Source organism: Adelges cooleyi, unplaced genomic scaffold (assembly GCF_023614345.1).
Source record: "Adelges cooleyi isolate 19-005CV unplaced genomic scaffold, UGA_ACOO_1.1 ACOO_flye_CR_arks_rails_tigmint_CR_PRNA_167, whole genome shotgun sequence".
NCBI lineage: Eukaryota > Metazoa > Arthropoda > Insecta > Hemiptera > Adelgidae > Adelges > Adelges cooleyi.
In genome coordinates, this window is record NW_026095824.1 from 1,176,319 (window position 1) to 1,201,905 (window position 25,587).

The window sequence follows — 25,587 nt, forward strand, 5'->3', positions numbered from 1 at the left end:
TATTATTTTTTTTTTTTTTTAAAACAGCATGTTTGGAGAAAACATAAAACTAAAGAAAAACACTTTTAATAAAATCGTGACAAAAAATGGGGTAGGTACAAACGACAAATAAAATGAAACCACCTCTAAAAAACAAACTATTTATTATTACAACAAGAAAATAGTGTTTGATGCATAGACTTACATTACATAAATACATTTAACGGTTAATGAAAATTTGATGTGCCAATCGAGTATATGATACTAATATGCGCAAACAGTTAAACATTAAAAGACACGTTAAACTTGTAATCGACGTTAATGCGAACTGACATATAATATTGCGATAGATCATTAATTTTTAATTTGTCATAGAGAATAAACACACCAGGGTAACGGTAAGGTTCAACATAAATAATTTTGCATACCGCAATTTCAGGTGATAGCTACAACTCATTTCTTGGATGGGTCGTTAGTGTACGGTGCGACGGGTAACACTGCCGGCAACTTGAGATCGTTCCGAGGAGGTAGATTGAGGGCGCAACTGACAAGGGACGGCCGAATGTTCTTGCCTAATGTCAACACACCTACTCAATCTTGTAATGTGGCCAGCAACGTCGAAGTTTGCTACAGATCAGGTACGTCGACAAAAATCAACGCTTGAACAAGTCTGAAACATCCCATACGGAATACATACAGACTATGTACAGTTTATTTGATTTCAGAACACTAATATAATAGTACATGGTAAAATCGAATACACCATTCAAACGGCTTAAAAATAACAAATAGGTTTAATACTAAGTGATTACATTGTACTTAGACTATGAAGTTATAATAAGGGTTTAGTATATGAAAGGAATAGACTGTTTATTAATGGGACTATTTTTAAAAACTTCTTACGTCGCAAGCTTAAAAGAAAAACTTTCTCCTTAGAGGAAAAAAAACGATAGGATTTAAATACCGCATTACGATGATAACACTGTACGTGACACACGTTTTCTAGTCTAACCTTGTCTTCTGGTCTCACCACTTTAGCCTTTAACCCTGTTGATCTTTTTCTAACGCTTAAACTTTCGGTTAATAAATAATTTTCTTATATATTTAATTGTATTTGTAGACGGTTTATTGTTATAATTCTTTTGGGGATTTGAACTCATCCGAACAATGAGAATATTTTAATAATTAACCGTAACACAAAACTAATCTAAAAAAAATTGACAAGAATTCACCGAAAAATATTATTAAAAAAAAAATGAATTGGAATGCACGACACTCGCATATTAATTAAAATATGTTTTATTAAGTGAAATGCTTTACGCAATAAATATTCTAATGGACTTTTATTGTAACTTGTAAAATATAATGTGAATTATGATTTTTTAGGCGACGGCCGAGTGAACCAGCACCCGAATATGGCCGTGTCGCAGGTGGCGCTTTTGCGGTTGCACAACTTCTTGGCCAACGAATTCGCCCTGCTCAACCCAACATGGTCCGATGAGGTTTTGTACCAGGAAGCCCGAAAGTTCGTTGTCGCCATCATACAACACATCACATACAACGAGTTTCTTCCTATTCTCTTGGGTAAATCCACTATCAGTTAGATCGCATTGAGGTTTTTTGATTAATTAGATATGAAGAAAAAAAAATGTCCCACGTGTTGTAATTAAACTGTCACGAAGGATACAATAGTAATATAATAAAACATTATTGTTTCATCTCGTGGTAATGTGTTGTATTTAATAAACGACATATGTTTTATGGTTTTCCAGACATTAATTAAGTACTGCTGTACACCGAATAATGTCCCGTAAATAACTATAATATAATTAATTTCACAGGACTTTCACTTACTAATAAAATATAATTTGGTCGTATATTTCAATCAATTAGTTATAATCGTATGCTATGTGTTGGGCGCTGTCGAAAGCGCCAAACAGATAAAACGACAGACGTTCGACAACACTATTTAATCGACGTTATTAATAATTTGAAATTTCCTCTTTTACTTTAATAAATAACGGTTTATGCTTTGGTTGTGCTTAGGCGAAAACTATGTTCGCGAAAACGGGTTGTCCACGCTGAAACAAGGTTACAGCAACTTGTACAACTCCAACATCAACCCTTCGACGTTGGCAAGTTTCGCCGGTGCAGCATTTAGATCTCTGCACAGCCTCGTGCCTTCCGTATTCAAGTGAGTCTCGTGATAAGAAGCACTTGTCCTGTCTTGTCATGTTTTTCTGCAGTTGTTAATTCTGCCATTCTGTTTTCCCCACAGTCTGGTCAACGAAGACCGAGAAAACGGAGCGGCCCCAACGCGGTTCAGCGAGTGGATGAACAAGCCCGGTATCATACAAAGGCCTGGCAACTACGACATGTTCCTGCGAGGCATTGCCACCCAACCGCAACAAGCGCAAGATATATTCTTCAGCGAAGAAGCAAGTCGACCGTTTCGGAACCGTACACAATTCCGGTATTAATATACTGTGTGTTTGGTTTTCCGTTTAGATTACCGATCTGCTGTTCAGGGCAAACGGCCCGCTGGGACAAGATTTGGTAGCCAAGGACATACAACGAGGCAGAGACATGGGCATACCGTCTTACAATCATTTTAGATCTCTCTGCGGATTGCCAAAAGCCACGTCGTTCGACGAACTGAGGGACGTGATGGACGAAGAGGTGAGACGAAAATGCCAATCGGGCAAAACAATAAAATAATAATTCATCGTGGTTTGGTTACAGAGAATCGAGAGGTTGGCCAGGATCTATCCGACGGTGGACGACATCGATTATCTAGTAGGCGGAATGCTGGAGAGAATCATGCCGGGCTCGTTGACCACGCCGTCGTTTAGATGTATCTTGGGCGAAGGGTTCTTCCGTTACAAGGCCGGAGACAGATTCTACTACGAATACGACATATCGCCAGGAGCGTTCACACCCGGTATGCACGCACACAAATAAAATGCCAAAAAATGACGAAAACCTTAATAATAACCGACCACACGATTGTACTTTATCTTGACCAAACTTTTGAAATTATACTTTTTTTTTAACATCAACTAAATCATATTTTTTTAGATCAATTGTCGACGATCAGAAAGTTCTCGCTTTCCACTCTGATGTGTTTGACCGGTGACAACATCCAAACGATGCAAAGGAATTCGTTCCTACAAATTAATCCCGGGTGAGTGTTAAGTGTGATTAGCGAAGAATAGAATGTCTATTTACCATGAAATAACTTGTATTATTGATTCCCATAGAAACGCATTGATACCTTGCAGACAAATCTTAGCAGAACTGGACTTGACGCCATGGAGATTTCAGAGCTAAAAAACTTAACCGTACTTAGTGACGGACACGGGTCCCGTTGCGCTTGTGATATATTGTAACATACATAATAATACCATATATGTTAGTCTTAAATAGGTATTAAATATTTTTTTAATTATTTTTAAATAATTTAGTCGCGTTAAGGATAAATTATTAATTAAATATTAGTGTTACCAAATGTCCACAAGCCAATCGACAGATTCGCCAAATATTTATTTTTGTACCGCAGTGGGCTTAATCGAGCATCTACAAAACAAAATGTTTCTTGTATTTCTTGTGTTTTAATTATTGTCCTACAATGGCTTAATGTAGTACTTAATGACATTATTGTTTTCTCGATGTTAACAAGTTTTATGTGTCCAAATTTTCAAACGTGCCATGGCAAAATGTCGAAAAAAAAATTAACTTACCTAAATATTATTGTATTTTGTTTTTGCTTATGATCTTTGTAAAACATATTTATTATTCTAAATAAGAACAACCTAAGTGTACCTTGTACTTAACCACCACGGTATTATAATAATGATATGATTTTATTCCTAAATTAGAATTAGTTAATTATTAATTTATTTAGAAAAGAACAATTATTTTTAAAATAATTTTATGTTTTACCTACATTTAAATGTCTTTATGTGTATTTGTATACCTAAAAAATAATATAAAGTTACTTTATATAAAAAAAAAAAAACGGTGTTGCTTCATTCCGCCTTTAGACCATTCAGAGTTAAATTATTACTCAATACATAGTGAATAGATAATATAATATAGATTTTACCCATTTACTTAAGGTCTGCGTCACAAGGTTATAAATCCCCTTGCTTTAAAACATGAAGCTGAGTGATAAGGTCTAATAATTTTAGAAATAAAAAAAACTACCTAGTTAAAAGATGTTTTTATTTTATATTTAAGTATAAAAAATCATTATAAAAATCCAGCTTTTTTTAGCTCAGACTTGATTTTATTTATTTTTTCTGCGCCAATCTGTGGCAGTGGTAAACGGCAAAGGCCACCACGATAACCCAAAAGGTCCATAGCAACCTTTAAACCGGCCGGTCCGCATTCTTGCATTAGCTACAAAAAATAAACATTAGGAAACTATATGATTAACATTATTATTTATTACCAGTAGATCGATATTAACGAGTTGTTTTTGTAAAGTCAATGCTTTCTCCCATTGACCCGAAACGGCCAACTCGTGCATTTTACACAATGGATCTCCGAGTACGGCTGCCAGACCGTTAATTCCACCAGAACAACCTACACACAACAGTAGATTACTATGGTTAGATTGATAAAAAAATGTAAAACAAATAATTTATAAGTCACAATCAGTTTCCTTTCTTACTTACCAACAAGCATTGCGGCCAATAAATAACTGGCCGAACCGGCGACTACTTCAAAGTCTAAATTTTTTGTTTCAATAACCAAAGAAGCTAATTTTCCCATCTAACAAAATACATAATCTTATTAGACCGAATAATAAATAAACCGTTTGAAAATATTTATTTCATTTTATAGTTGCAAACTCAAGCGGCTAATAGAGTACATAAATGAATCTACGAATACACTTGACCACGCCTTAGTCAGCTTTTTGTAATTAAGTTAAGTGATTATTTTTGTCTTTAAATCATAAATATGAAAAACTGTACAGTTTACATGTATTATATATTATTTAATTGGTTTGTCTTAAACAGATTAAATCCTGTAATTGAAATTTGAAACAAAGGATATTTTATCAGATAATCTTTAATAACTCCATTGACCCAATTATACACTACGAAACACTTTTTGAGTACTTACATCTCTGTCTTTGACGCCTTTTATATTTGGATGTAAAGCCATTTTCTTCAATATTTGAACACTCAAATCGATACCCGTAACTGGTACCATGTTATAGACTATTACAGGCGCCGGACAAGCGTCAGCTACTGATATGAAATGATCATGCATAGAATCCTCCTGAATACAGTTTCATAATTAATAAAATTATTATACACTTATACAATACACTGTGTATGGTTTAAAAGTCAAGTAATTGACTTTACTTTTAATTCGTAAATTTTTTTTATCGTTTCAAGTTATTTTATTAAAAAATAACAGTAAAAACAATTCAATAAAATGTATATACACATATATATTAATAACTCTTTTCACAATTTGGTTAACGTTATTAAGTATAATTGTATAAGTAAAAATGTTCTAACGAACAACTAGAATGTAAAATTTGTAATTAATTTTACAGTTATATTTTAATACCAGTTACACTAAATCAACTCGGTAATGACAACTTAATAAATTATTCCATCGTCGATTGATGTCTGAACAACTTATAAATATGGTTTATTATAGAAAAAGTTGAATTATAAATTACTCATTAGTATTACCGTCATTCGAGTTTTGAAGTAAAACGGAGTCATCACGAGGACACCATCTGCTCCAACATCTGCAGCTGCTTTACTTAGCTCGCACGTTAGTTTAGTGGCTGCGGAACAATAGTTAAAATTCATTTTTGCATGTTAGTTTATGATTTACACGAAAATAGAGAATAACTTTGATTGAGATTTTACATAATTGTAAAGGTATTTTTTAATTTTCATCATAAAACCTTTTGTATATTACTGCTTAGTAGGTATTTAACAATAAAACATTTTTAATTTAAAAATAGTTCATAAGTCTTTGGGTATTTTTAAAAAAATGTTAAAATACAAATTATGTAACATAATTGACATTGCTATATTTTTATGCAATCATACTTGATTAATAATTTTTTTTTAATTCAAATTAATTGATCGTTCGGCATTTATGAATCTTAATTATGATTTCAAAATACTCTCAAAAACAAAAAAGTCTATGTTGCATTACTCAGTATAACGGACAAAATTGGGACTTTTTTAACTCACATTCGCAAGTCGTGCCAGCAATCAGTAAACGATCTTTGCCGATCATTGACCTGACTTTTGATACCATTTCCAATTTTTCTTCTGCTTTTAAATAAGGGCCCTCGCCATTTGACCCACCTACACAATAACCTGTAAATAACAAAAATGTCCATTACTATTGAACACATTTTGAATTCGGTAGAAATTATTTGTCTATTATCACACAAGTATTTTATAATAATAGTATATTTACATACAAATTTAGTTAAATCTAAGACAAATATATGAAGATAATTAAGAACTCTGTTTTTAATTATAATATTGATAACATAGATGAGTATTTATGCTATTTATTGTAGTAACAGCTTTTTGTATTTAATATGCATATATATATACTTATTATTAGCCTATTTTTAGGTTGTACCTAAAATGTTTGACTCGAAAACAAATATTTCATAATTCATATTTCGCTATGTAATCTATAAGTTTAGATAACATGATAAAACTAATCGGTAAACTCAAGTGGCTCTAGTAAAGCACTTTCGGTATTCAACATGATCGATTAATAAACTATAGCTTACGTTTCTAGTTAAAATATACATAGATATGATATATATATATATATATCATAAATGCATTATCATAGCGTGCCTAACATATAAACTAGTTATTGATACACGATTTAAACATCTTTTTATTGATATGATGTGGTTAAATAAGTTATGCAAAACATACATTAATATTAGTTAATATAATATTATATTGTGATCTTGTTCTCACCTTTAAATGGTATCTTTTCCCATCGCTCGAAATTGGCCGCCAATGCGTCGTAATCAACATTGCCATTCGCCTGATATGGAGTCGGTATAGGCACAAAGACACCGCGAAGATCAAAATTTGAGTTTGCCTTATGACTGAACCTTCTAAAGAAAGGCCGAAAGAAAACGCTCGGAACAAGACGCATGTTGCTTGTGGAATGGCGTTTCAATAAATAATGTACTTCAGATAGAAGCCGTATCTTACTCTATTCATTTTGATGATGTAACAGCCATTGTATACGTCCTGTTTAGAATCGGTGTAATGTAGCTGTTCCATTTGGTTATTTGATACGTTAGAACCGTGATGGTCTTCTTTGGATCTCCATATCCAATAAATTTTATTTTCAAAAAAAAAGTAGTTCTAGGCAAATGCCATAGGTATATGGCAGCGGGTCATTCACGAGTCGTGTTACAGTAATAATATATTCGAAGAACTATTCGTTTTAGCCAAGTAAAGTGGCAAATAAAACGTTGGTGTAGGCATTGAACGAACAAAAAAAAAATAGTTAAAAATGTTCAATTTAAAAATATTTTTTTTAAAGGTAGGTTTAAAGGGTAACTTTTAAAAATCAAATAACAAGTTAATAATGTCAAGTGTCAACCTATATGGTATTTTTATTTACCTATGAATATCAAAATTTTGTAATGAAAACAATGGCTGGTCGATAACCAGTATAAAAAACACTTGATATTATTGTATATAAAAGTATTGGTGAGGAATTAAGTGCGGCCGCTGAGTAGTTGTTTTTGTCGGCGTTCATCACTCGTCAAAACGTGCTTCCGCGAAAATGAATTATATTTAATAAATAACACAATATTTTTAAACTCGGCTTACTATAATAATAATATGCGTTTATAAATTATAAAGGCGTCTGGTTAAATGTATTTAAATTACTTTTTTGTATACTTTGTCAGTTATATATTTACAGGAAAATATAAAGACTGCAATTATGTTTGACGCCTACTCTTTTTATATAATAAATATCATTACCTATCCTCAATATAACTCCTTCGAATAAAATTCCCAATGATTGTTAAGCTGTTTACAGTGGTTAAAGATTTGTTTTGTATAAAATATGGTGTCAAGGCAACTTCTTCTAGTATAATAGTTTTGAATCGAACTGGTCCTTTTTGATGGCGTATAATAATTTTTAAATAATTGAAGCCGTTATTAGTTATGGCAATTACCTAATATATTTTGAACTAATATCGCATTAAAATGTTGAATTTTTATTGGCAATAAAATTTAAAATGGTATTAATATGTATAAGTCAAGGAAGCAACACAAATTGCATTTTGTGATTGATATTAGCTACACCTATATTTTTTTTAAATATGCGGGTTTAGATAAAATAATTTTACTAAAAAAAACTCGAAAAGCGGCAAAAACCTGACGATTTTATAAAAAAATATGTTTATTTTATAAAAAGAAATGTAGTATAGTAGATAAAGAGTTCTTGACGACTGCCCTCAAATACTAGTTGTATTAATTATAACAGTTTTCCAGCTTCAGTGAAGACGGGGTTTTTTTTTCTTTAATAATATCTGTTACATAGGCTAAGCTTTACTATTAAAAGGACCGGACTAGATGCAGGCCCTAAGCAGTAGGCAATTTTAAATGTGGCCAACCAAATTACAAAAACATTTTTTTTTGTCACATAACAGGCCCACGAATATAAAATGTTTACTGGCCTTTAAAAGCTAAAAATGAACACCGTTACAAAGGCCTTTGATTTTTTACTACATTTTTAAGCCTACAATATTTAGGATAACATTTAACTAAAAATACATGTAATTGTATAATTTTTAATAAACACACATACTTTGTTGAAATGCGTTTAATTTATAAACACAATTATTATTTGAAAATATAAAAATAAATGCCATATTTGAAATTAACATAATTAAATCACGGTAATGATAGTATTTCATATTGATACGACAAAAATGTTTAAACAACATGCAGTCTAGTTTTCTAACCTATTAATTAATTATAATAATAATCTAATTAATACATTAGACAAAAAACATTTTATTTTCTTTGCATCGCTTTTATTTATGAAAAATCCTCAAATTAAAAACCAATAATAATAATAAAATAAAAACGCGTACAAGAATTTATAATCTATGTGATAAATAATAGTTTGATTATATTTGAATAAAGTTAGCATACATTTTATATCTATTGTTTTTATAGACTCGATTAGGTATAGAGTATTGTTGGGTTAAATTTTAAGAAGACATAAATTACTGATTACCTTAATACGAGTGTGCATCAATGCAATACAGTTAATAATGAATGTCTAATAGTTTTTTACGATCGGCTTTGTCATTCATTGGTACTGTTAATGGTGTTTTTGGATTTTGAGTTTCGTCCGAATGCTTGTACTCAGAGTTCCAATCGAAAAATCCCTTCAAGCCACCGCCGGAAGTCGCCTGTTTGTAATTACTGTAGTTTTCGAGATGTTGTTTTTTGTCAACCACAAATGAATTTGATGGAATTGCGTCCCTCGTGTATTCTGAGCTGCGGTTGGACCTCGTTGAATTTAGCCTATCCAGCAATTTATCCGAACAAGCTACAACGGAAACCGCTCGGTTGGAGAAATCAAATTCATACAGTACGGCACTAGGATAATCTGTCCCGTTCAATATTAAATAGGACCCTTGGCATAGGAACTCGTTGAAGAGCACTACGCACCTGGATCCGTCCAGCGCTAAGTCTATAACGAGAGATTCCAATCGGTTGTGTAGATAAAATTTGTTGGCTATGACTACCGAGTCCAAATTTAAACACCTTCGGGGGTAATTTACTTCGCCGCATAGCGAAAAGTTGTCTTTCATACACATTAGCATGGATTTATCGTTGTCTTCATTGTCATCGTTGCAATGCACCACGAGTACCTTTAATACGCACAAAAAAATGAACACTTTCATCGTTAAAATTGTCGTTAGAACTTCTTGCCGGAAATTGGTTCAAATTATTAATGTTCAACTCTTGTCGAAAATTACTCTATTGAAGGAATCACGAGATGACCTTTTATACTTATAGTGGTACCAAGACGTCAACTAATCGATATCTAATCTTAAGTTTTTCTGTACAAAAACAATCCGTTTGCGAATAAATCTACTAACACGTTTTACAATAAAATACAATTTTATTGTTGACATCTAAATATTTTGACCTTGGCTTTTTTTTTCAAGTTCATGCTGTTACTCAGTAATTCAGTTTACTTACACAACAATTGAACGTAAGGCTTCAAATCCAATACTAGTTTTTGTTTTCTTGAATTTTAGCGGATTTTTGTTCAAACAAAATTAATCTACCCCTTGCCTTCGTTAATTTTATTTACACTAAAACCCTTGTAATAAAAGTGACAAAACCTTGCCTTGCTTATAGCGAAGTGTGCCTTATTTGTACATTTCATATTTGAACGCCCTTACAAATTATTCAATATTCGTATTGTATTAATTATGAGTATCTATATAAACTAACTATATATTTTTAATCAAACACAATGTAGGGTACATGGAATTAAAATATGATTTCTCATAATAAGTAACAATATATGAAACAACATAAAAATCAATTGTAAGATCCTATCAAAATATCAACAAGAAATAAAAAAAATTAATGTAAGCTCACTTTAACTTATAATATAATAATTACAAAGGTTATGACGTTGTAAATGTTAAATAATTATTACTGCTGGAGAGTACTGGCAATACATATAATTTAATATATATTTAATTGTTTTTAAGATAAATAGCAAGACTCTATAAGGTTTCTAGTAATATTATTTATTCTTGCAGCTTGACTGTTATTAGGAACATTTATATTATTGTAATTGTCTAGAATTTTTTAACGATTTTCCACGTAATAAAAGAAGTAGGCAGTTAATCAATTATGTGCTGAATAACTCCAAGGTTGGAGTTTTAAGTTATACAATTTGTTATTCGGTTTCGTTATAACACTTACTGCTGCAACTTCAAGGTATCAATATAGTTGTATGTTATTTTTTTTAAGTAATTTAATGTTTGCTGTGGTTCGGCAAAGGTTTGTAACAACGTTCATTGAAATTCTGTTCTGTGTAGTTTGTCTCTAACACGTACACCATAATAATTTCATTATGCCTAGAAATTAATTATAGAGGTATCACGTCTGCTTAATGTTATTTTAGACTTCGGTTTGACTGCCTCTAATTAGGGATTAGCAAAATTAATTTCTATTTCTCACAGCCACGTGTCACGGTCGGTTCTGTTATTTTAATTGATATAATAATATAACATTACTGACGATTACAGTAATATACTGAGTAAAATACATAGTTTTGATGTTTTTGTCAATAATCGACAAGGTTAAGGTTAAGCGTTTTACTGTAATTATTTACATAATATTATGATAAGTCGTATTAAAGAAACTTACTACAAGTGCTTTGTTAATTACTGCCGTTCGAGTATTTAAGTAACTCATCATATTTCTGTTACCACTCGAATAGTAATACTAGTGTATTTCTTATTTCCATTAAGTTCAATTAGAAACTTAAACTTGTGATGACGCCACACATTCGTTTTTCGTAAAAAAAACAGGTCTGACATTCTGTTCACAGATGTAAACATATTTTATCTTATAAAAACTATTTTGACCACAACAGGAACACCTTTTAAAAAATGTAAAAAACTCGTCGGTAAGGCATACGACGAATTTTTTATTAATTTCATGTTTTTTTGCTTACACTAAATAATTTCTATTATTAAAACTACAAATAAATGTACATTTTTATCTTTTACTTCACCACTTAAGAGAACTCCAAACAGCCGTAATTTTATGTATAAAACTAGCTATTTCTTAAAACATCTTAATTTTTTTTTGTAGCAGCCATAAGGTTTTGAAAATATAGAAAACAATATCTTACACCATAAATATGTCGTCGGTTTTTGGTGGTATCTCTATAGCTTCATTTTTAATAATTTTTTTCAATTCATATTTTTCTCGTTTTATTACTTATTTAATTACAGTATTACAAAATAAAGAAAATTAATTTTCATATATTTTGTAGGGATGTATATTAAAAATTAAAACTTTATAGCGACCAAGTCAAATCTTATTTGTGTTTAGGTTTTAAAAAATAATAACGAGAAAATGTAGGCGAAATCAGGTATCATAATAATATTAAAAGAATATTCACTAGTACTTTAAAATTAAAGCCAGTTTAAAAATTGTATTTTTATTTTTTACCATATCAGTTCTAATCTGCAGATTAATTTTAGTGTGTTGTAATAAAGTTATTTTAGTCAAGATCCTTGAAAAATATATTTTAATATTGTCAATATAAATAGTAAATACTCTGCAATAGCATGATATAATTGGTTATCGCTGTTATCGTTTTTTTCATATTTTTCTCATTTTTCTACTAGATTCCACGCTTGCCTTTTAAAACAATGTCTGTACTACTTATTGTCTATATTTACTTCTTAATTTAATATATCACTTCTAGAAATATATTACTTATTTCGTGAATATCATTATTGACTATTGTAATTATTTGAAAATAATTTTTATGTTTCACCCTATAATTTTACAATTAACTTCTAACCTATTACAATTTATGTTGTAAAATCTGATGTTTTAGCAGGTGTTTTTCACTTTTTCAAATAGGTTTTACAACGTTTTCCTTCGCTAGACTAGTATTGATGCAATTATTTACCTTTCATCTCTAGGTTTTCTGATGGGTGTCTGATGAAGTTATAGCCGGTTCCTACCTTTGTTGTACAGGTGTATGTTTGGCTGTATTTTTACTGTTTTTAAGGGATGTCAAAATACTTGTTGAAATGCTAGTTGCATATAATAGTTTTAGTTTGTTGCTTTCCCCAATAAGATAAATAGTGATCTCTTACCGTGAGTATCTAGTATTTATCTGTTCTGAACTTTAATGCAAATTTTAATTAAAAATATATTTTATACGTTTTAATTCAATGGAAAAAATATGGTTCTATAGGAATCATTTAAAATTGTCCTAGAAAATTGAAATCTGAAATATTACTTCTTTTTCATAAATAAAAGCGATTCAAGGAAAATAAAATGTTTTTTGTCTAATGTATTAATTAGATTATTATAATTATTAATTAATAGGTTAGAAAACTAGACTGTATGTTGTTTAAAACATTTTTGTCGTATCAATATGAAATATTATCAATACCGTGATTTAATAATATTAATTTTAAATATCGCTTTTCTTTTTATGTTTTCAATCAATTGTGTTCATAAAAAAATAAAATGAACGAATTTTAACAACGTATATGTGTTTATTAAAAATATATACAATTATTAAATGCAATTACATGTATTTTTAGTTAAATGTAATTCTAAATATTGTAAATGTAGTTACGACAGCAATGTCTTTTGTAACGGTTTTAATTTTCAATGCCAGTAAACATATTCTATATTCGTGGGCTTGTTATATAAGAAAAAAACTGTTTTACTATTTTTTTTGGCCACGTATAAAATTGCCTACTAGTTAAGGCCTGCATCATACCTAATATATTTTGAACCAATATGGCAATCAAATTTTAAATTGTATTAATGCGCATGAGTCAAGAACGCAACACGAATTGCATCTTTATATCAGCGACACCTTTTTTTTTAATATGCAGATTTAGATTGAATGAATTTATTAATAAAACTCAAAAGGCCGCATAAACCTGATGTTGTTATAAAAAATTTGTTTTTTCGTAAAAAAAAAAATGTTTTGTATAGTATAATTAAATTTAAACACATAGTTAAAATAAAACACTATCTTCAAAATATATTATTTGCAATAAAATTAGTACATTCATTGTTGATATTAATCTTCTTCGATGTTTTTCAATTAAAAAATATCTGTTACATAGGCTAAGCTTTACCATTAAAAGGACCGGACTAGATGCAGGCCCTAACCAGTAGGCAATTTTAAATGTTGCTTACCGAATTATAAAAACATTTTTTTTTTGTTATGTAACAGGCCCACGAATATAGAATATGTTTACCGGCCTTTAAAAGCTAAAAATTTTAACCGTTAAAAAAGACATTGATGTCTTAACTACATTTTTAAGCCTACAATATTTAGGATTACATTTAACTAAAAATACATGTAATTGCGTTGTATAATTTTCAATCAACACACATGCGTTGAAATGCGTTTATTTGATTTTTTTATGAACACAATTATTTGAAAACATAAATAAAATGCGATATTTAAAATTAATATTATTAAAACACGATAATGATAATATTGCATATATTAATACGACAAAAATGTTTAAACAATATAAAGTCTAATTTTTTTAACCTATTAATTAATACATTAGACAAAAAACATTTTATTTTGCTACTGGAAAATATGGCTCTGTAGAAAACACTTTGAGTTGACCTAAAATGCTGATACATATAACATTTCTCATTTCCTAACTTGTCAAGAACTCTATAACTACTATACTACATTTTTTTAATAAGAAACGTATTTCATACAAAAACATCAGGTTTTTGCCGCCTTTCTAGTTTTGAAAAAAATCTTAATAAAAAAAGTTTTATTTTAAATTTAGATTTTGACAATATTTGCCTATATTGAATCCCTTAATAAATATAAAAGGCGTTATTACGGGTGATTTCCAAGGCAAAACAATTCGGTTAAAATATTTTATATCAGTTCTATAATTGAACCCGGCCGGGCTACCGCTAATAACTTACTATCGGTGTACAAAGCAACTATTAAATGCTTTCTCAAATGCCATGTATATTATTTATATTAATATATTCAAGCCATCTGCCCGCCATCTCCAACCAACAGCTGTCGTTCGCGCCTCTAAACGTTGTAAACAGCTTAAATATTACTGCGTAGGTATATCCGAACAGTAGATCTTACCGCTGTAAGTGCGGGCTACGGGTATGCATACATTATATTCATGTATAAGTACCCGAAAAGAAAATTCCGCGAACGTAAGGGCGGACCGTTATGTAAGTATAAAATGTAAAAAAAAAAAAAAAATCATAAATATAATATCAGCGTACAAAGTCGATGGTGGATGCGGTGACGGAAGTGTGGAGCAGTGTTAATAATTAGGTCCGCCGTAATAGCGGACGGGGCGAAAGGCCGGTGTCGCGGGCTGGGCAACGGTGTGGGAAGGGCCGCGGGAGGGTCTTCCAGGGCAGAGAGTGCGGCGCGGCCGCCGTATTCCTGGCGCCGACTGCCGCAGGCCGTCTGCCAAAACGACGGGGGCGCGCTGGTGTCCCGCGCCCCGTCGACGGCGGCACTCAGTTGTGTGTATAAGACCGTACGCTGTTGCTTAGTGTGCGGGAAGGCGGCCGGACGCGGACGCGTTATGATGGTATACCAGTTCGTGGTGGTCCGCTACGAGACCGTATCGGGAACCGGGTGATCGCGGTCATCAGGAGACCCGCCGCCGAGTCCAAGCCAACAGCCTAGGACCCAGAGGAGAGGCGAAAAAAATTTATTAAATAATAGTACTAAGTAAGATAGCAGCGATACATAAGTAGAAACGGACACAGGCACAATTCGTGGGGGGGGGGAGGGGCTTGGGTGTATTTAGAACCCTTTGTTTACGATGCGCTTCTAAGGGCATTTAAAATTGCTTGCGTTCCATACCGCTTGTACTGTATGAGAGATGACGTTGTTCAAGCAACTCCAATTTTTTTTTTTCGAAATTGCGACCTTGGAAACGAATATAAATAAAAGTGAATTTTCTTAGACTTCAAAAACTCGGACACTGCTCTGTTATCTTTTAACGGATTGACGTATCGCGAGGTACGATGGTAGCTTGTAGTATACGAACGGATAAGTATCATTTGAATATATACTTGAAGTACGTTTTTGTATTTTATTATCATATAGCAATAATAATACATACGAGTTAAAGTTATGAGGAAAGCACAAAATAATGTTAAAAGGTATTGAACAAATATTTTGAAAAGTAGGCGAGGCTTTAATAGTAAGCTTTTGTTCACTTAAATGTTTGAAATTCGGCTACACTGGTACACATATATACAATTGAAATTGATTATTACAACATAATTTAAGCTTATTGAACGAAACACAAGTAACACCAATATCACAGTAATTTTTATGTTATATAAGTATTCTCAAACGTTTCATTGAAAAGCAAAATTGGGCAAGTTCCCTATTTATATTAACTTCGTTATAAAGTTAAATAAAATATTATTGATTCATTACAAGAACAAGTTAAATTAACTTTTCTATTATCTTAGTTGTGTTAAAATGTAATATTAACTTAACACAGTAGCTCAAGTTAGTTGGGAATAAAAATAGGTTTTTTCACAACATGCATATGTTTATAATACAAACAAAATTAGTTAGATAGTTGACCAATAATTGAAAACTTAAAGTTTGTAATTAAACTAACTGGGACAAAAAATAACCAGATAAGTCAAAAGTTTAATATCGGTTGAATTTTATCAACACATTAATGTCGACTTTTATGCTAGAATTAAGAACGACTCGTTAAAGTCTTTTATCCTCCGTGGTCCAAAAATCTCAAACGGAACAATCCTGAAAGAGATCACGGCAATTCTTTTAACGCTACAAAACTGATTTCATTCACAACCGCATATTATTCTCTTTATGGAAACGTAAGATAACATTTCACATTAATTCTCGATCACCGATGTACTTGAATATCATAAAACGCTGTATTCCGATGAAGTTTAACTCATAACTCATACTGACGCCATTATACCGAAAATTGCCCTTTGTTTTAGTACCTAACTAGGTTCGTCGTTTTTAAGTTTGCAGCATAATGTTGTTAGCTTGAAAAACAACAATTTATCATTACATAAATATGTATTATTTACAAGTATGCGGTCCCACACTTAAAACAATAATAACCAATTGTGCCTATACATATATACATTAAATTGCTCGAAAGTTTGCATGATGTTTCAAATAATAACTTCTCAAACAATTAATGTTTATGTCTCTGATAAATAACGTTTTATTATTATTACATGTTCCCCGAATATATTCATGTCCATTAAATGCATCATACGACAGTAAAAAAGCACCGTAAACAACGTTTCATATACTAATTTATAGTTAATTTTATTCGTAATTTAAAATAGTAATAAACATAGATAATTGGAGCATACAAATATGCTCGAATGTAGATGATGATAAGCCAAAAATTATTAATAAGCTAAGCCAGTTGCAATTTAGTAAAAATTTTAATTTTTACAAACAATACAGGCGAAACAATTTTATATCAATTGCATAATTATGATTTTATGATAATATTATAATGAAACGTAGATTATGAAATTCTCTGATAAGTATATGGCAATATTACTTTTTTTTAAATTAAAAAACCATAGTAATTAGATGCTGTTTTGTGTAATTGAAAATCAATTTGACAATGTCATAATTTTTGTTAAGAGGGCGTCGCACCGGTGATTTTCAGTGGTAAAAACATGTTTAAGCAGACTGAAAATAACTCGTTTACTTTTGGTTTTAGAGTAAAAGCACCCATTATAAAATTTAAAGAAAACAATATTCTGGAGGACAAGACGGTGTGTTTTTAAAAAAAAATCGTTTTTTGAAAAGTTCAGTCATTTAAAAATGTTAAAATAGTCGTTGTTTCTAAACTATGTATTGAGCGTTATACTTGGAATAATAAAAAAAACCGCAACGTCTTGCCCTCCGGAATGTTGTTTTCTTTTAATATTATAATGGGTGCTTTTACTCTAAAACCAAAATTAAGCGAATTATTTTCAGTCTGCTTAAACATATAGAGATGAAAAAACATTTTTAAATCACTTTCAAGGATGCTGTGATAGTCCAAAAAATAAATTAACTACCAAAATAGAGTCCTAGTTATTGAACTAATAATTACACATCACAGTTTAACCTTTAAATTAAGATTTTGTACAAAATTGGCTATACTTTACTCCTTTAAAATGAGCGGTGCGACGCCCTCTTAATGTCTATTTTCTGAATAATTCTGTATTTTTTGTTATTTTTATCCAACAACACCCACTAAGTCATTTTTTTTAAACACAATTAATTTCTTATGAGTGTAATGACAAATAATTAATAAAAAACCCTATAAACTTTAATGTATCCAACGGTTACTAAGTATATAAACATTTTAAATAAGGACCACCCTAGTATATCACTTCTGTATTTATTTATTGTGTTCATAGTTATCAATAACCTAACTAGCTTATGACTAATTATGTACCTACTTGGGGTACGTAAATAGAGATTATATGTTATGAAAAAAACAAAACACTCACACTACAGATTACGGTTTATATTTAATTACATATTTTAATTCCAATAATTACTTTCTAAGTTTTTCTTGTTTGTTCATGACCTTTAATCTAAAATATAATTAACTACTTCTACTAATTTTAATCTGAAGTACCTATTTTTGAATTAAATGCTTGATTAAACTGGATAAACTTTAATAATCATTTGAAACCTATTAAATAACTCAAATTATTTACAAATTATAAATTATATAATATTGTTTATTAAATTCAATATTTAGAAAAAACATTTTTAAAAATTACAAACAGGTGACGTCCGACGATGGCCTGAAGGAATTTTTCGATTGGATCTCTTAGTACAAGCATTTGGACGAAACTTAAAATCCAAAAACACCATTAACAGTAACAATGAATGGTAAAACCGATCGTAAAAAAAATATAAGAAACTCATTATTAACTGTATTGCATTGATGCGCACTCGTATTAAGGTAACCAGTAATTTATGTTTGCTTAAAATTTAACCCAACAATACTCTGTACTTAACCAAGTCTATAAAAAAAAATGTTAAATGTATTATGTATGCTAACTTTATACAAATTTAATCAGACTATTACTTATCACATAGATTATAATTTCTTGTATGCGTTTTATTTTATTTTTATTAGTTTTTAATTTGAGGATTAAAGAATTCAACAGTTTATTACCAATAAAATTGTATAAGTGTAATGCATTGTATTTGTGTACAGTCTAGATTGACTAAAATTTTAGAAAATGACTACTACAATAGATCCCTTTTTCACATTTGTATGTTGATGTCTAAAGCTATTCGTCTAAGTTTCATTGCGAGAAAGCTGCAAACGTTTTTGTTTACGGGCAATGCTGACTATGTGAATTTGTGTATTTCTTTTTTTTTTTTGCTTTGCGCTATCCCTTTGATTAACTATACGGACGCGGAAAAAGGTTTGACCGTAAAATTCACATGGAAGGTTACTTAAAATTCGACACCGCGGTCATTTATATCACTACAACAGCGTTGCTTTTGTAAACATATTTAGGTCATAATTAGGTATTAACTTATACTAGCAATGGTATATTTTTATAAAAACACACTGTACACATTTAGTATTGAAATAAACAATAGAAATTATTCAGGTTCATAACACGATTCGCAAATATAGGTATATATTTCATTCACGGGCATATGCTGGTCCGCTTTGATAAATGCAGAAATAATATAGTTTTTTGTCATGGCAGCGCGATGCCTCTTGAAGTTTTATAAACCGATTTATTACATTGGATAAACAACGATTGCCGTCTGGAACCGTGGTTGGTACAGTTCCAATATTGCTCTGTGCGCCACAATTATTACTGAGCGAAACTAATGTATCAAGTCTACACGCCTTCGAGGCTTTAGAGCTGTTATATAATACGGTCACTTGTCTGAGTCCATTATCCAAGTCTATGATAATATGGTCCTCGGAGACATAAAAATAAAAATGATATCATCCATAGCGATAACGTAAATCATCAATGTAAAAGCAGTAAAGTTTGCTGAACTTTTAAGCAGTGCGTTATCAAATATTTACTTTAAATATTGTAGGTACATACGGCATAGTCAACATTTTATTAGTATTGCATCATTGAATAATCTCTTCACACGTTTTCGACTTCTATCAAGCTTGCATTATTATTATTATTAGTTATTACCCACCAATAAAAAAAGTACGGAGTTACTTTGGAGGTTGTTTAAAACTTGGTATTTTAGCAAGCTTACCTAAAAAATCGCTTTTCTTGAAACCCACAAATTAAAATTGTAACTATTATATCCGTCTATATCATGTTAATTATGGTGTATATTTTTCGAAACGATAATACATTTATCGGGTAATTCAACTGAGGCACCCGTAGTGTAATAAAAATAGTTAATGAGCCACGTGAAACAAAAAATATCTTAAGAATCCATTCAATAAAAGCGCGAATAATTGAGTAACGATCAATCTTAATTTATTTTAAGTAAATACTGACTCTTTCCTTAAGTACCTACTTAGTTAGCTATAATAACACCACTAATTAATAATCTCTAAGGAAAGAAAAATATTGTATGATATTTTTTCCATGCTTTATACGGTTATTTTTAACTACAAAGGTCAAAAACATTATTATTGTTTCAAATAAGTATGACGTATATTTGTTAAGTCACAATGCATCAATGATAAACTATGTAAATTGGATTAATTTATTTTGAAGTAATAAGAAATATAAGTCGTGCGACTAAAATCACCAATGAGGAATTCTATATATTATATGTACTAGAGATATAATACCTACTCTATTCCTTCTACACATAATACTCCATTATTAATATTAAAAATTAGATAAAATTAACGTAATAGTTTAAAAAAAAATTCTTTAAAAAAACAAATCGCTTAAACAATACCAATCGGTGAAACTATTTGTGTTGGGCATTTAAAAAAAAAATCTTATTGCATATTTTTATAAGTTATAACAGTTAACACTGTATATTCGACAGTAATAAGAAAGTTTAACTGGAACGATAGCTTGACAACTGACAGTCATACAACAAGGGAAAAAAAGCGTAATAGGTTTCATAAGTGTATACAACATGCGATAAAAAACGATTTTTAATTTTATGAAATATCGTGTACAAAATTACTTTTGGAAATGTACATTACATTCCATGCGTGTAGGACTGTAATCTCACAAGCGATTACAAATGCCGTTTTTATAGCATTCGTTTGCTTTCGTGAGTCATAAGTTTATACAAGGTTGCGATGGAAAAAAATGTTGATTATTCTTTGGTGTTTAATTTCATAAAGAAAAACTAAATAAAAGATATGCAGAGGTTTGCAACTAATGTTCTTTTAAAGCATTTTTTCCAACCATAATAATTGTATGTTTAATTGTTACCACTGTGCATTGAACTTTCAAAAGAAACATAAAACCTTTTAATATTATTTGAGTTTCCTCTTAGCTTAAGTTTACCTATGTGTTAGCTCGAGTTATGGTTGCTGTGTTAAAACTATTTCTGACCGGTTATTGTATCAGATTTATCATATCAATAAAAAGTTTATGTAAAATTGTAAAGTATACAGCAGGCTTAAAATAACTAACAAAAACCTCTATTTACCAATTTCAAAGAAATTAAAAAAAAAGTTTAAGCTAAAAAGTTTAGATTTACACTATCTATAAATTATTTTTTCTTCGATTATCATTAAGTAAATTTTTTCTCCAATTTTATGAGATATGGACTACCGTAACTATACTGCTTGAGCCCTGCAAAACCCCCAACAAAATTATAATGATACTTATAGGGTAATTTTAAGTGTTTATGTAATTTTGTGTGCATTTTTAAGAGCTAAGGAAATCATGTTTGCAATGTGTATATTTTGTTATTCCTATTTATTTCTCTCGAGTTTATTTGATTGTACTTTTAATTTACTTGCAATAGTTGGATGAAAGTTTTATTATTTTATGTTTATCGCTTATAATTAAAGTCGTTAGCAGGTACTTGACTTTTTTAATTTTTTCTGTTGCAATTTTTGTTGCGACCACATTCTAAAACTGAAACTAAGAACAAGATAATATAGTTCAATTAAAAAATAAAACACCAGTCTTATAATCGACCGGTCCGGTAGACCACTCTGACTCTGTCACCGCCATACTTTTCCTCGTTAACGGTGGGAACGTCACGTGCCACGAATGAAACATAAAATGTAAAAATCGTTGCCGTGAATTCCTTATTAAACTTTTAAAAGTAAAATTAAAAGAACCATTGTGACATTAACATGAAACCTCCGTAAATACCTATTTTCTTGGTTATGTAACGCATTGGCCAGTGTAGAAATACTAGCGATGAATCATTCTGATGCAGTCAAACAATAAGCGAATCTCTTTCAAACCCTTAATGCATACGATTGAGTAGTTTAAACAAAAATAAAATAACCTTTCAGTCACTACAATAGCCCATGTTGTAACACTAATAGACAAAGTGTCCATAAATATTGCACACATTTACGGATTTACCACTTTCCAACGGTTTTGGCCAATTGTTTTTTTTTGTCACATTATCCAAATATTTTGATAGCACTGGTGCATTAAATGTTTAAGCGTATTTAGATAGTCTCTCAGCATTCTCAGATTTGACTTAACAGCGAGCCGAGGGCCTAGGGACGAATGCTATTGTTACTTGAATTCATCGGTAACGACTGTACGGTTAAATTTTTAGAAACTAACCCACTTAGTCTGGTAAACAAAACTTTTTTTTTTTAATACTAAAAATGATAAGTGTTATTGTTATTGTCACGCCAGTTATAATTAGCGTTTGAGCTGTAAATAGTGATAAACACATAATATATAAATTGAATAAAACTTGGGTGACCTGTGAATTCAGTGAGTAGTTAATAATATGTTTTTAAAATAGATCATCATTATATTCAATTATATTAGTTATTTAAATTTTATACGCCCTCGTCAAACGTGACGTTTTTTTTTTAATTAGTATACTCGTGGTAACATAAAAGAGTAGCATGCATAATTTGATTGCTGGGGTTTTAAGTTAATACTACAAAGTATAATTTTTTATCACTCTTGAAACTGTTATGATGATTTTAATGAGTAAAAATATTCATACATGGAAGATAAAAGATTTTTGTTTACAATGTATGCCGTTGGTCTACAAAAGGTAAACAAAACTCGTTGGAGGTAGCTTTTAGGAAATTACCTATTGTTCGCCTTTTTGTGTGTAATTCATTACTTCTATTTCTTTTTTTCTTATCCGATTATACTTTAACTGGCTTCGTTTTAGACACGAGCCTTTGTCTATTGAAACACGCAGTTCTTGTCAAACAAAGGCCTATTTAGTTACAGTCTGTACACTGACCGCAATACGATACAATGTGATAATCATTACTGTTCAGTAATTTTATAGGACATTAACGGTATCAATAATTTAATGGGTATTATAAATTAAGTACCGGTAATATTCATAAAATCCTTAACGATATTTTACTTTAATATCCTTTTGAAAATTATAATAAATACCCCGAAAGACGGTATTGGTAATAAAAAAAACCATAAAATAAATTTAAAGAGTTCAAGAATGTTTATATTTTTAAGTCTTTAGAATATCATAGTTACATAATAATTATAAATAATTATTTATTTTAAAATCGTAAAATAATGAAAAATGGAAATAAGATACAATATCAAATGCGTGAATTAAATAAAAGTGGAGTATGCTTATTAAACGGTACACATAGCAATAATTACCAAATATTTTCAAAACGATTTGTTTGTGTTAAGAAATGATATATTAATAATGGAAAGAATTATAAATATAATTTGGTTGGAGGTTCTGAATATAACTTATTTTTAGTGTAAGTTATTGAAACATTTGTGTTTTTGTAAAGTATTTTTTTGACAATAAAACTACTGTGCAAATTATTATACGACTTTATCGAATGAAATATTATAAAATAAGTTTTAAAATATATTACTGCTGTTGATAATAGTTCTAGTTTTTCAAATGGCGTGTATAATTTATTAATTGGTCAGCCATATTGTGGACGCATATGTATAGTAAACTACAAGGTTTAAACTATTGATTTTTGTGCACTAAAACTGCAACCAGAAATAAAAGTTTCTAAAGTTTGTACCCACGGCCACGGTGACATGGATCGAAACAGAGAAGGGCCACAATTATAAATTTACTGGTCTAGTGCTTTTTAGGTCCGGAGAACTGTGTGCGCGCCTATGTTTTGTCTGATCATCGGTGCGTCAAATGATTTTTATCCGTCATTCACATCCGTTAGTCACTGTTGTTGGTGTAATGCAAATATATAATACAAATGGGTAACACCCAAACAAGTGTATTGTATAATCGCAGAACTCATTATGCCAACTAAGTATTAAGAGCACGGTAGGTTTACTTACTTATGCTGTTAGGATACAAATTTAACTCTGTTGATTTTTTGTGAAAAACTGATCATGCTCAAACTTTATCCGTAGTTTACACTTGTGGGCAGTGTTTTTTATTTTATTTCACAATATATCACTTGTTGTCTAGTATGTTAAATTAATAGTTTACACTCATCGTGTTTTAACGGATGTCAGGTGCATTGTGCTAATATTTATTGTTGGTTTGTGTGTGTTTGTTTGTTTAGGTACGTCCAGTGTACTTAGAAATGTGACCGCGGGCGAACGAGACCAACGTGCGTTATAAGCATCGGGTTGTGCTATGCTAGCCGCCCATTACGTTCTGCTCCTGTTGGCGGCCGGATCGTTTATCACTGCATCGGTTTTCGCTGTACCCCAACAAGATGAAGGTAAAAATTTAATCATTTTAATTAAATATTTTTAATATCGACAGTATTCCATTTTAATTACTCACAATATAATTGTATTAATTTACCAAATACTAGTAAATTTATAGTTTCAAAAATTCACCTTAACCCGGTTTGACAAATTCTGATAATACAGATTTTTGGATATAATTTTTATTTTTACTCGAGTCAAAACTATTGTTTCAAATACACTTAGACGTACTAACAGTATAGTTTTGTCGTTTAATTTCAATTAAAAAATTAATTAATTAAAAAATACGGAAATACCATATATGTCCAATTACATACCATGCATTTTATAACATTATATTACATTTTTTTGAAGTATTGTTTTTTTTTTAACAATATGATATTACGTTTCTAAAATCAGAAATCCAACTTTTACGGAATGTGTAATTTAGAGTGAATAGAACATTTAAAGTAAAATATTAAACTAGTGTTTTTTTTTACATTTTCAAAAATAAAATTTTCACTAGAAAATCATGTTACCAGACTATAGACATATACGTAAGAATAAATAGTTATCAAATTTGTTTTTTATATTGTTATCAGCTGAAAAATAAACAATAGAATAAATTAGAATTTTACCAAATTCAAAAAGAAAACTGTATTTTAATTTTTTTAGCGTGTTCATTTATAAGCGATTTAAAAACTAATCATATTACCTAACCAAACCTACAATTTTTTTAATTTTATTTCAACTATTTAAATGTAAAATAGTTTTTCACGTTTATCTAGTTACAGCTTAATGTAAAATACATGTTCGTTTTATATACACACACTAGGTAATAAAAGCGATTGTTATTTTATTAGCACCGCAGTCAACGCTGAAAAAAATACAATAAATTATACTTAAGAACACGCATGTAGTGATAATGCATACACGAAACGCCGTCTTTATGCGAAAACTAAATAACAAGAAAAACGTTTAAAGTTTAGACTTT

General features: G+C 30.3%; 4 protein-coding genes across 5 annotated transcripts in view; 2 read left to right on the forward strand and 2 right to left on the reverse strand.

The window, feature by feature from the left end:
* Positions 1-3,943, forward strand: part of LOC126832820 (peroxidase-like) — a 30,265-nt gene extending 26,322 nt beyond the window's left edge. The window contains exons 6-13 of the mRNA XM_050563801.1: positions 419-617; positions 1,366-1,563; positions 2,026-2,173; positions 2,258-2,417; positions 2,488-2,658; positions 2,722-2,920; positions 3,058-3,163; positions 3,240-3,943. Coding sequence (XP_050419758.1) covers positions 419-617; positions 1,366-1,563; positions 2,026-2,173; positions 2,258-2,417; positions 2,488-2,658; positions 2,722-2,920; positions 3,058-3,163; positions 3,240-3,309 — 1,251 coding nt within the window. The 3' untranslated portion in view covers positions 3,310-3,943. The remainder of the gene's footprint in view (positions 1-418; positions 618-1,365; positions 1,564-2,025; positions 2,174-2,257; positions 2,418-2,487; positions 2,659-2,721; positions 2,921-3,057; positions 3,164-3,239) is intronic.
* A 265-nt stretch (positions 3,944-4,208) lies between these two features.
* LOC126832826 (4-hydroxy-2-oxoglutarate aldolase, mitochondrial-like) lies at positions 4,209-7,192 on the reverse strand. The gene is made up of 7 exons (XM_050563810.1): positions 6,969-7,192; positions 6,210-6,338; positions 5,694-5,791; positions 5,110-5,268; positions 4,659-4,755; positions 4,433-4,566; positions 4,209-4,380 (listed from the first exon to the last, which is right to left on the reverse strand). Exons 1-7 carry the CDS (start codon positions 7,150-7,152, stop codon positions 4,231-4,233), a joined length of 951 nt encoding a protein of 316 aa, XP_050419767.1. The 5' UTR covers positions 7,153-7,192; the 3' UTR covers positions 4,209-4,230.
* Positions 7,193-9,267: 2,075 nt separating this feature from the next.
* Positions 9,268-10,016, reverse strand: LOC126832859 (uncharacterized). Its single transcript, XM_050563876.1, has one exon. The coding sequence runs from the start codon at positions 9,938-9,940 to the stop codon at positions 9,296-9,298; it is 645 nt and encodes a 214-aa protein (XP_050419833.1). The 5' UTR covers positions 9,941-10,016; the 3' UTR covers positions 9,268-9,295.
* Positions 10,017-15,298: 5,282 nt separating this feature from the next.
* LOC126832741 (uncharacterized) overlaps positions 15,299-25,587 on the forward strand; it is a 28,516-nt gene continuing 18,227 nt past the window's right edge. For both annotated transcript variants that reach the window (XM_050563637.1, XM_050563636.1), the window contains exons 1-2: positions 15,299-15,510; positions 24,464-24,625. In XM_050563637.1, coding sequence (XP_050419594.1) covers positions 24,538-24,625 — 88 coding nt within the window. In that variant the 5' untranslated portion in view covers positions 15,299-15,510; positions 24,464-24,537. The remainder of the gene's footprint in view (positions 15,511-24,463; positions 24,626-25,587) is intronic.

Bases quoted from the DNA above. Each gene is read 5' to 3' on its own strand.
- LOC126832826 (XM_050563810.1), bottom strand. From the start codon at position 7,152: ATGCGTCTTGTTCCGAGCGTTTTCTTTCGGCCTTTCTTTAGAAGGTTC. The intron at 5,792-6,209 runs GTGAGTTAAAAA...ATTGTTCCGCAG, and splicing joins TGCTGGCACGACTTGCGAAT to CCACTAAACTAACGTGCGAG. The intron at 4,381-4,432 runs GTAATAAATAAT...TATTTTTTGTAG, and splicing joins TCGTTAATATCGATCTACTG to CTAATGCAAGAATGCGGACC.
- LOC126832859 (XM_050563876.1), bottom strand. From the start codon at position 9,940: ATGAAAGTGTTCATTTTTTTGTGCGTATTAAAGGTACTCGTGGTGCAT.